The 11,922-nt window shown below is 43.3% G+C and overlaps 1 protein-coding gene across 1 annotated transcript in view; it reads left to right on the top strand.

Annotated features, from left to right (window-relative positions):
* MYOF (myoferlin) overlaps positions 1–11,922 on the top strand; it is a 144,265-nt gene that overhangs the window by 30,950 nt on the left and 101,393 nt on the right. Inside the window, exon 4 of the mRNA XM_006755111.2 lies at positions 9,015–9,123. Within this exon, the coding sequence (XP_006755174.1) occupies positions 9,015–9,123 (109 nt within the window). The remainder of the gene's footprint in view (positions 1–9,014; positions 9,124–11,922) is intronic.

An 11,922-nucleotide genomic window follows, 5' to 3' on the forward strand; every position in this document is an offset into this window, starting at 1 on the left:
AGGCTGCCATTTGCTGGCTGAAGTCCAGTGGTATTTGTTACAGAGTTTCTGAAACTGCCCGCTCAGAGGCCGGCAGCGGCAGGTGGGGAACATTGGAGTCCTGTGTCACTGAAGCAAGCAAGCCTCATGTTAGCTTCAAGCTGCCTGGCTGCCGGCCGCCATCTTGGCTGGCAGTTAATTTGCATATCGCCCTGATTAGCCAATGGGAAGGGTAGCAGAGGTATGGCTAATTACCATGTTTCTCTTTTATTAGATAGGATAATATCATTAGTAGGCAGTAATTCAAGAAGGTAGATGTATGCTTGAGCACGTTAAGTAGAGACATGAGAGATATAAAAAAGACCCAAATTGAACATCTAGAGATGCAAATTATAATGTCTGAGGTAAAAGGCTATAATTATCTCCCTTAGAGTTTGCATTCCTAGTATTCTCATTTTTCCCCTCCATGTGTGTGCACTTGTGCATTCAAACCACCATCACATACACCCCCACACAAATGCAGAGCAAAGTTAGAAACATCATCTGAGTATCAATCACTGAGCCAGGCATCTGTTCTGCTGTAGTATGAGTAAGAGGGAGATGCCTAAGACCTAATAATATGTCTAGGAGGAAATTCACCCAAGATCTTGCTTAAGAGGAGGTGTGGGCAAGTGGTCAGCTGTACAATCATGTGATTAGTTTGGATTTGGGCTCTTACTGCCTGTGTGACTCTTGAAAAGTTTCTTCATCTTTATAAGGGGGTTGTAATACTTCCTCGATAAACTAAGGGCAAATTTTATGTAGTTAAGGAAAATTTACTTCAATTTCTTAAGGTACAATATAAGAGCTAATATCTATTGCGAGCTTACCATGTGCCAGGCATTGTGTTAATGCTATTTCACACATAATTGCATTTGGTTGTTGTAATGACTCTGAAGCAGACTTATTTCCAAATTATGGATGAGAAAATGTGGCTCAGAGAGGTTCACCAAATCGCTGAAAGTCACCCAGCTCCTTGAGTGGAAACACATGGATTTAATTTAGTTATGTTACATTATTTTACACAGAGATCAGACCTTCCAAGATTTATTCTGTGTGTGTGTGTGTGTGTGTGTGTGTGTGTGTGTGTGTGTGTTTGGATTGTGGGCCAGGGTGCCAGGATGTGAAAGTGAGAGTATAATACACACACACACACACACACACACACACACACATACACTGTGGTACTGTGGGCAATAGAATTAGAAAAAGAAAAGGACAAGTTTGGGTTGTGAAAATACGACTCCCTGGGCAAAGGTTTTATTTATTTATTTTTTAATTAGAGAAAACAGAAAGACTGGTTTAGAATGGAGTTAGTTTGGTGGGGTACAGTGTGGTATTGCTTATGAGAAATTTTCACTTCCTGGTATGTACACAAAAGACCTTGTCTTCATTTACATCTCTCCCAGGGATGAGACTCGCTTCTGACGGACATTGCTACGTGTAGACACGGGAGTGGGATTTGCTCAGGTGGTCCCCATGACCTTTCCTTCTCCTTGTGTGACTGGTGAGGAGGGAGGGACGGCCCACGGTTGAGGCAGGCTTTCTAACTAGAGTAGGTCTCAGGCTGTGTGGAAATCTATACCAGGAGCAGATATCACTGTGGACTAGGGCTCTCAGCTCTGAGTTCTATGTGTTCCATACTTTCAGTAGAGCGGCAAAACTAGGAAAAGATCAAAGCTGGTTTGGGCTGGCTGTCTCGGGCTGGAGAGGCCGAAGCCCACTGTTTGGGAGGCCAATTAAGTAGGTGTGCAGTCCTGCTGGCATCTGTTATCATCTCTTCTTAAGTAAACATGGCCACAGCCCTGGAGAAAGACACCCAGGTATTTCATAGAGAAAGGTATTTCATAATGACAAGAGCTATAATTATCTTCCAATTGCACTTGGAGGACCATCTCTTAGAAGAGGGAGCTCTATAACCTGTAAATCATTTGTAAGGTCATTGGACTATCCTCAGTGATATATTAGTTAATATAATCATTCAGCAAATATTTGCTAACTAGAGGCCTGATGCATGAAATTTGTGCAAGAGTAGGCCTTCCTTCCCCCAGCTGCCAGCATCTGCTTCCCTCTGGCACCCAGGACCCCGGCTTCCCTCTGGCCACTGGCAGGCACCCGGGACCTGAGTTTCCCAGCAACCCCAGCTTTATCCAGAAGGTCGTCCAGTTTAATTAGCATATTACACTTTTATTATTATAGATGTGTACAGTGCATCAGATACTGCTCCAGGCATTGGGAAGGGGTGTGTGTGTGTGGGGGGGGGGCGGTTGCTTACATCTGAGTGGAGGGAACAGGTAATAAATAAATCCACATGTAGTACATCAGATGGTGATAAGTATGAAGAAGAAAAGTAAAGCAGGGAAAACAGAAGAAAACGATAGTGTGAGGGGTGTGTGTGCATGCACGTGCCTGCTGGTTTAGATATGGTTTTTGTTTTGGGCCTGTTTTATAATGCAACATGAGATGTAAGGCTTTGAAAACTTCATTCAGGTTCCACTAAATTGGATTTCATTAGAATTCAACTACAGCTTGAAGTTTACTTCTGGTCTAATCCTGAAAATAACACTTATTTCCAAACAGATTCATGGTTTGTATAGCGTTGAGGGTGGGGAAGGAGCTATTGGATGTATGTAAGAGAAAGGACTGGTTTGAAGAACTTTTCACAATAATTGAATAGAAATGGATTTGGATAGTTTCAATGGGTTCTTTTTTTTTTTTTTTTTATCTTCACCCGGGGATATTTCTCCATTAATTTTTAGAGAGAGTGGAAGGGAGGGAGGAAAGGGGGAGAGAGACAGAGAGAGACAGAGAGAGACAGAGAGAGACATCGATGTGAGAGAGACACATTGATTGGTTGCCTCCCGCATGCGCCCCAACTGGGGTGGAGATCAAACCTGAAACCCAGGCACATGCCCTTGACCAACAATTGAACCCATGACCCTTTGGTTCAAGGGATGACATTCCAACCACTGGGCCATACTAGCCAGGTCACCCCGGGTTCTTAACTGTTCATTCATTCCCCCCTGCCCCCAACCCTGGATAGGTAAAGCTGCCTTCCTGTGGTTTAGGCTGTGCATGAGTTCAGATCCGCTTTCCCTGCAAGTCCTGGCCTGGAGTCACATGCTTTTTTTCAGGTCTCTTTTTCTAGAGCAGAGTGTGAAATAATAATAAAAAGTGACAGCTAAGCACTGTCCATGTCCTTACAACTGTCAAGGTAAGGAACATCCAAACCTGTAGAGGATTATTGAGCGTTTATTTCAGCCAAACTGACAATTACCGGGAAGCAACATGTCAACAGTTTGAGAAAATGCTCCAGAGAATGACAGTTTTGCAGCTTTTTTAATACATTAGAATCAAAGAAGGAGACATAAGGAGGGATACATGCAATTCATTGGTGGTAGTTAAGGGGGCAGGAGAAGGCAAAGCAGGAAACCTCGGGGATTGGATAAAAAGTGAAAGGGAAAGACTCATATTTCTTTTACCTTGGTGGGAACAGGATAGTTAACAATTAACATTTACGGCACCTAAAGGTGGTATCGGGGGGAAAACAAGATAACAACGTATGTGTGTGTGTGTGTGTGTGTGTGGGGGGGGGTTCCTAGTCTTGCCCTGAGGGATCTGGAAAAGGAGATTACTCTGTCATTTCAAAGCTATGTTATCTTAGATGCAAACCAAGGACCGCTCACTTCAGATAAAGATTGACCTTTGTCAAGGTATCTACAGGCCTAGGCACGGTGGCTCTCCTTCATGACTCAGTTTTAGTCAGGAATTTTTACGTTCAGGCCATCTTATGTGGTTACTTTCGGTCTCCCAAGTTTGTAAGGCCACCGTGCAGGCCTCCCCTGAGCTTGTCAGGTTTAGTATGCGGCCCCCTTTTCATCCACACAACAATGCTATTAGGTAGGAGCTTTCATTGTGCCTGTTTTTCTGATGAGGAAACTGAGGCTCAGAGAAGTTAACCTTTAGTACAAGGATGAGTACAAATTGGCCAGCTCTGCCTAGCTCCAAGATCTTAATCCCTACGTTATGTAAGCTGTCCTCCTTACCTTATAAGGTCCCAAGGGGTGGATGGATTAATGGCAGCCAGGTTTGGGAACCACTGTGTAGACCAGCGTTTATATATATGGATTCTAAACCCCCCGGCCCCTTTTCAAAGAACAGGACAAAGACCTCTAGGCTCTCGAATCCTGGTGTGATGTTAGGACAGGAAGCCACAGAAAGGGTGCATGTGGCTAGACCTGCCACATAGATTTTAATGGACTTTTGTTTATATTTTTTTCTATTAAATAATTGGGTTTCTATGCCCATTTTTCAGATATGAGCCTATTTATCATATTGACTGTGCTTTTAAAAGTACACACACCCCCTTCTCCAACCCCTGCCCCTCCACCTTTCCCTGTCCCACTAAAACCATTGTTTCTCAAACTTCCTGGGTATAAGAATTAACTAAAGAAAACTCTGACTCAGGGTCCTGGGAATCTATAACCGCCCCGGTCATTCTGTCACGGGGAAGTCTGGGGAACCACATTTTGAGGACTGATATATGAACTAATCCAGAGAGTGAAGATGGCTGGCTGGAGACTCAGGAGGGTGATGGGGGAGTGCCCTATGAGGGTGTGTTGCTTGGCTCTCCCGCTTTCTGCCTCGGAGACAGGGAGGAGCTTGCCAGATCCTGGCCCAGGGGAGGGGCGAGTGTGGGGAAGGGTGACAGCGCCCCCACCCTTCCCACAGGCGACAAGGCCCAAATGACTAGGCTCAGCTGGCTGAGAGCCCAGCACTTCAAAGAGTGGGTCGGTAATGGCCCTTTCATGTTTTCTTCGGGGACCTTGGAGCAGCTCAGAAAAGTATTTGTCCCCAGCCCCGTTGGGGACTGTTCTCCACCCTCAGAGGATGGGAAGTCGAGATGTCCGTAGGGGCAGACACAGAGCAGCAGCATGTGATGACTTTCCAGTCTCCAGCAGTTTTCCTTCCCTCCTCATGTCCTCAGCGTGTCTCTGCTGCACCTGCAGCTCCGTATCCACGAGCTCCCTGATTAAGAACTCGGCCAGCAGAGCCTTTACTCACCATAGTGGCATGCGGCTGTTAACATTTGTGTCCACACTAACGCTCTTTTTCAAACACACAGACTCTGTTTGTTTTAACAAGAGAGAAACAGTTGAAGAAATTCTTGCACTATGAAGTTGACGCACTCTTTTGTTCCCCAAATCGTAACAGCTAAGTTTCAAGTAGTTACTCCCACTGCTTAGCACTAGTCACATACTAGTAGAATTCCAACTGGAAGCTGCATGGACATCGATGGAACAGGAAGGAGCAGGACTGGCTTTTTCTGCACGTCAGAATACATCTGCATTTTATTAATTCCACCAATAAAGCCGAGAGCCAAAGGGCCTTGGGATTCTTTCACTATAAAGTTTCCTTCTGAGACGTGGCCCATCTGTTTCAGTGGTGGGTGGAGTCCATGGGGAGACTCTTATTTTTCCAGGAGCATACAGGGCTAACTCTCCACATTACTGTCACACTTTAACATATTTATAGTATTAGTAATATGAAAAAAAATGGGTTCTTAGTTCACTGTCATCTCCTTTAAAGGAAATTGGCTTGTGGTCCGCCTGAACTGTTCTTATGCCCCATGTAGGAGGCCAAGTCATCATTTCCCAGACTCACAGTATTTTGTATCCAGGCAACATCATAGAAAATAGGCCAGGCCAGCCGGCATGCCTTTGCTCCTACGGAGCTCAGACTTCCCTATGGGCTGTTGTCCTCCACTTATAGTGAAAGCTCTTAGAAGTTATAACTGTTTGCATTTTTCTTCAGCTGAATCCAGCTGTTAAAAATATTTTGGAGATTTAATCTAAACACACTATCTGTACTTCAGATAAAAAGAAATTCAAGTTTTCTTTTACATTCCCTGTACCCCTCCCCCCAACACAAAAGCATCAGAATTTTATGAAGAAAATCATAAGAAATGGGACTAAAGGTTTCTGAAGAAGGAATTGCAGTGAGGCTGTATAATTAGCTTCCTTTATTTTATTCCATTCCTGGTCAGTTATCTGTTATCACCTTCTCTCATGGGGAAAAGAAAGCAGCAGATAGTGGTTGAGTCAGAATGAAGTTGTAAAACCATTCAGGACCATAAAAGGCCAGCAGATGGGTTTTGTGTTTTAAGCAAGCCCTGTCTCTCCAGTTAGCCACAAGTCCCACCACTCCCTATTGTCTTACCTATCACTCACTGTGCTTCACATTTCTGTTATTGGCCTAACTTTCCCTCCTGGCACACTGGGTGAATTGAAGTTTGACTTGCAACATTATAGACTAATACCTTTGAAGGCATAACCTTTGCCTAGTATTCTGGATTGTCCATTATGGACCCAGATATCTAGGATATTTTTTCCCCCTAAATCAATGAACAAGGACTTTAAGACAAATAAATGTTTAACATGATATGATTTTCTAAATAGGTACATGTAGAAGACATCCTATATAATAAAAGGCTAATATGCAAATTGACCAAACGGCAGTCGCTATGATGCGCACTGACCACCAGGGGGCAGATGCTCAATGCAGGAGCTGACCCCTGGTGGTCAGTGTGCTCCCACAGGAGGAGTTCCACTCGGCCAGAAGCCTGGTGAGCACAGAGGCAGTGGCAGGAGCCTCTCCCGCCTCCGCAGCAGTGCTAAGGACCCCTGAGGATTCCCGACCTGTGAGAGGGTGCAGGCCAGGCTGAGGGACCACCCCCCCCCCAGTGCATGAATGTCGTGCACCAGGCCTCTAGTCAAATACATAAGTCTCAGAGAGTTAGGTGACTTAGCTAAGGCCTCGAAGGACGGTGGGACACAGTGTTAAGGCTAGAACAGGTTCTCAACCTAGGGCAATTTGGCTCACTAGGGGACAATTGGCAATGTGTAGAGTTGCTGGTGGGTAGAGGTCAAGGAAGCTGCTGAACATCTGATAAGACCTAGGACAGCCCCCCAAAACAAAGAGTTGTCCAGTTCAAAGTATCAGGAGTGCTGAGGTTGATAGATGCTGGTCTAGCCCCAGGGCATCTTCTTTAACTTCAGCATTACCCCAGCAAGCTGTACTTTTTGTTTTGTTCCAATACTTATTTATTGCTGATAGAGATTCATGTCATCTTGACATTAGCAAAAGCAGATCGGTACATGTTTAAGGGTGCAATGTCCTGATTTAAATCATAAAGTTAGGTTCTGAATCATGGAATTGTGAGAAATAAAATCCAGTGTGTTTCTATATCTCTCCAGGACACGCAATACCTGTCAGATGACTTTGAAAGCTGCAATTTGCACATTTTGTTCCTCTTAAAAACTCCACTAGACAACGCCTTGGCTTACTGCCCTATTTTTAAAATATGGAGAGAAGTTCTCAGGCTCACACCATGTGGAGCTAAATGGGACGCGGAAGAGATTTTGCCAGGGACTCTCACTTTGTGTGGGAGATTTACCTGTTTCATCTGGTGCAGATAGAGTCATGCGTAGGTGCTTGTCCTCAATATGCCAGGGGAATGAAAATCCAAGCGAGGAGAAACCATACTCATGTAAAATCTGACAAACACACGGAGTAAACGTACTCATCTGAAAATGTTTTCTGTGAAGGTCCCAGCAATGCTCAGCATCGCCTGAGAGACCTAATGTCTATATTGACTCAAAAGGGCTGAGAAGCTCACTCATCCCTCTGGAGGCAGAACTGTCCTTTTCCATTGACATTAACTGACTCTATGTTTGATATTAGAAGAGACTGGAATCCATCAGGGTTGTTGAGTGTCTCGTCTGGGGTTCTGTCCACGAAAGCGTACTCTGCCAAGAAACCATATGCAAATGGTTCACATTATTGGGTCATTTGGTGAAACAGGATGCCATGGCAACATTATGGCCTTGTGCAATATAATATTAATTAATAGTGTTACTCCTGCTGACTGCATGTGGTTGGGTGACAGACCCCAGTCCTATTTCTGAGGTCTGAGTGGGGGAGGAGAATACGGATATATGTCAGTTCAAAAACGACGTGGCTGGGTGGACATCAACTTTCACTTCCTGAAATTTAAAGAAAATGTACTGCATTTCAAAATAAAATGAATATCTTCCCATAACATGAACTTTTCTGATTATTTTTGCTCGGAGACCAGAGTTATGTGTTATACTCAACTACAGTTTCTTCAATCTGATTGTGTGTTTTTTTATATAAGGAATCTCTTTTATTACTTTGAGGACTTGATGTTTAGTGTTGTATTTTTATGCTAGTGATATTCCATGCGATTGTATCTGCTATTTATTAGCATATGTTGCTGCAAATGTAGACAAGGTGTAAATAAATAACATTTAAAAAATCTTACTATTTCTCTTTTCCATTTTCGGTCTCCATCCTGAGAGCACACCCCTGCTTTTTGATTGCATTTCACAGAGGGAAGTGTTTCACTTCACCCAGTCTCAAATCCTCCTGGGTGTATAACCCTCAATTTATAGACTATAGTCTATGGAGAAGAAAGAGAAGCTCACACATCCAACTTTTGAATGCTGCTCCCGAGTACATGGGGTTGCAAGGTAGCCCCCTCAGTAAACTTGCAACCTATTTACAGTTCAATGTCTGCTTGGGGGGATGCTTTTATGTGGGCAAGTTTTATGGCTCCTTTCAAATTTTTACCACAGAGGAATGCTTGAATCTTTTCTTGCTCTTCTCTCTTCCAGGATTTGAGAGTGTAGGGGGGCTATATTCAGTCTTTGCCTCTCACCCACCCATCTCATCATGACTTGATATTTCATAGGCACCATAGTTAGACTCTTGAAATGACTATTTGTTATGGAGAAGTGATGACTGATACGTAATGTTGACTGCCAAGTTACCCTACTAGGGTGAGAACAAAATGGCCCACATTTGTTTAGGAGTGACTTCATTGATAACAGGTGGATAGGAAGGAAATTAGGAGGTCTGGTGAGTCATGGAAGCATGCCTCTTACTTAGGTTACTGTTTCTCATTTCCTCTGCAGATTAATTGGCACAGCCACTATATCCCTGAAGGACCTGATCGGCGACCAGAGCAGATCGCTGCCGTACAAACTGATCTCCCTGCTAAACGAAAGGGGGCAAGATACTGGGGTGAGCATTTCCCCTCATGTTGAATGGCTTCGAAGTGAGATGATGAAGCAAAAAAGAGTGTGAAATTATAATTAGCTCACTACACACACACACACACACACACACACACAAGTCTACTGATTTTGAGATAAACTAGTCCATTTGCAAAGGTTATGGCCTTATCCTATATTCCCAATCACAGAACTGGATAAATTTGATTTTCTACAACAAAATACTATAAAGCAAGTCTGTCCCTCTCTTGGTGCATGTTCTCTTGGGTGTTAACATTTGTGTGGTGAGCATAGCTGTGTGTATCAGATACTCTTTGAAACATTCTAGAGAAGGTAACTTATTAATATTACCTTGGAATATCAATAAGTTAGTAGCATGATCTTTATTATTGCATTAGCATCTACAATGAGTGGCCAGGTTATTATTACCGGCCAGATTAATATGACCACCCCATCAGTACTTCATTGACACTTCCAAAAATACTGAATATTGAAAACTTCCTAAACAAATACTCCCAAGGTTTTATTATCATTATTATTATTATTTGCATAACTAATTCACTTCATTGTACTGATGGGGTGGTCATAATAATCTGGCCGGTCATAATAATCTTGCCACTCAGTGTATATGTTTTCTGATCGCAGCCTTCCTAAGTAAGTCCATATTGATGTTATATTGAGACCAGAATTCTCTTCAAGTGCATGTAAAAAACATTGACTCAAGCATCAGCTCTGAGATTTCATATGACTGCTAACATCCTATATAATAAAAGCCTAATATGCTAAGTGTCTGGTCGTCGGGTCGGCTGTTCAACCAATCAAAGTGTAATATGCTAATGATATGCTAAGGCCACTTTCAACTGCTCGCTATGCCATGCACTGACCACCGGGGGCAGATGCTCTGACCAGTAGGTTAGCTTGCTGCTGGGGTCCAGCCAATCGGGACTGAGCAAGATGGGCTGGACACACCCTGGAGCCATCCTGCAGTCCCTCCCCACATCCCTCCCTGGCTCTGATTGTGCAGTGGTGGGGTCCCTCGGCCTGGCCTGCGCCCTCTCACAATCTGGGACCATTGGGGGATGTTGGAGAGCCGGTTTTGGCCCAATGGCGGAACAACTGGTCACTATGACACGCACTGACCACCAGGGGGCAGATGCTCAACGCAGGTCAGTGCCCACGGGGAGCGCTGTTCAGCCAGAAGCTGGGCTCATGGCTGGTGAGCCCAGTGGCGATAGCAGGAGCCTCTCCCGCCTTTGCAGCAGCACTAAGGATGTCCAACTGAGGGCTTAGGCCCCCTCCCCGTGGGAAGCGAACCTAAATCATCAGTTGGACATCCCTGAGGGTTCCCAGACTGTGAGAGGGCGCAGGCCAGGCCGAGAGATGCCCCCCCGCCCCAAGTGCACAAATTTCATGCACCAGGCCTCTAGTGCTTTTATAAAGCTACCATTCTTAAGTCATTAACCTCTAACACCTTCATTTTCCAATCAACTTATTTTGCTTGGGAGCCTGGGCACAGGGAGAAAATTTTATTTTAAAAAAGGCCATCCCTGTTGACAAGAATATAGGTTAGGCTTCTCAACATCCATTAGGAATGTCAATTTTCTGATAGGTTTCCTGTGAATCAGTATTCTAACCATGCAACGTAAATTCAGAATGTTGGCTATCATCTATTTACCCAAAAACTGACTGAGCAAAATGATACTTAGGAAACATGGTACAAGTCAGTGATTTTTTCTGGCTGCCTTTTAATTTATTTATTTGTGTATTCATTCATTCATTCATCACCCAAGGATATTTTTTCTATTGCTTTTTAAAAAGAGAGAAAGAGTCACATGTAGCAAAGTAGCAAATGAAAGTATAGGATGCCTTTTTACATTTGAATTTCAGATAAACAATGAATGGGTTTTTTAGAATAAGTATGTCCTAAATATTTTGTCTGTATTTTAACTGGGAACCTGGGTGTGTGCCATTTTTATTTGCAAGGGAACCTTTATTTTGAGGTTTATACTTCCTCATTTTTTTGCTGTTAAAATTCCTTTCTGTTTGGTTGATATGGTTGTGGGCATGTGTTCACATCCCTATGGTGACTCCCCCTAGCCAATGTTTTTGAAATTTTGTAGGTTCATGAAATATAAATGTAGAGGAAGCTTTTCCATAAAGTAATGCACCATGTGAGAAATTTATCTCAGATTTTAAAAGTAGGAATAACTATCTCCTGTAAGGAATTACCATGTGGTTTTTTTTTTTCTTTCTGATAATGAAAGTTGCATAGCATTTTCAGTTCTCCAATCTTGCCTTGGCTTCTAGCCATCTTAAGGTCACATTTTATGCAAATCTTGAACTTCCTGATTTGTGTATTTGTTTCCTCTAATCAAACTTGATTCCTTTTTTTATCTTATTTTATGGGTCACATTGTTATATAATTTTTTATTCGTCACTTAAAGTTCTTTTAAGAAAGAAGTGTGAAAATAAATTTTAGCAATTAAAGAAGTCAGGGAGCAAACAAACACATGATCATTTACAAGGAGCCTCTGCGACTGACTATAATTCTGTGATTGGAGGCGATCTCCAGTCTAGGATGAAGGCTGATTACAAGTTCATGCTTGCCTGTCACAACGTTCTTCCAGTTTATGAGGTCACCCTTTAGCATTGAGACACTAGGCCACCTGTAACAGGTAATTCCTTTTTCAAGCATTCTCACGCCGCCTAGGCTCACACATGGGAAGATATAAACAGTGGAGAGGGTCATCCTTCTCTCTTTCTCTTCCCACTTTCCCACCGCCCTGCTCACCCTTCTAGAACTTTAACT

Source organism: Myotis davidii, unplaced genomic scaffold (genome assembly GCF_000327345.1).
Source record: "Myotis davidii unplaced genomic scaffold, ASM32734v1 scaffold271, whole genome shotgun sequence".
Taxonomy (NCBI): Eukaryota; Metazoa; Chordata; class Mammalia; order Chiroptera; family Vespertilionidae; genus Myotis; species Myotis davidii.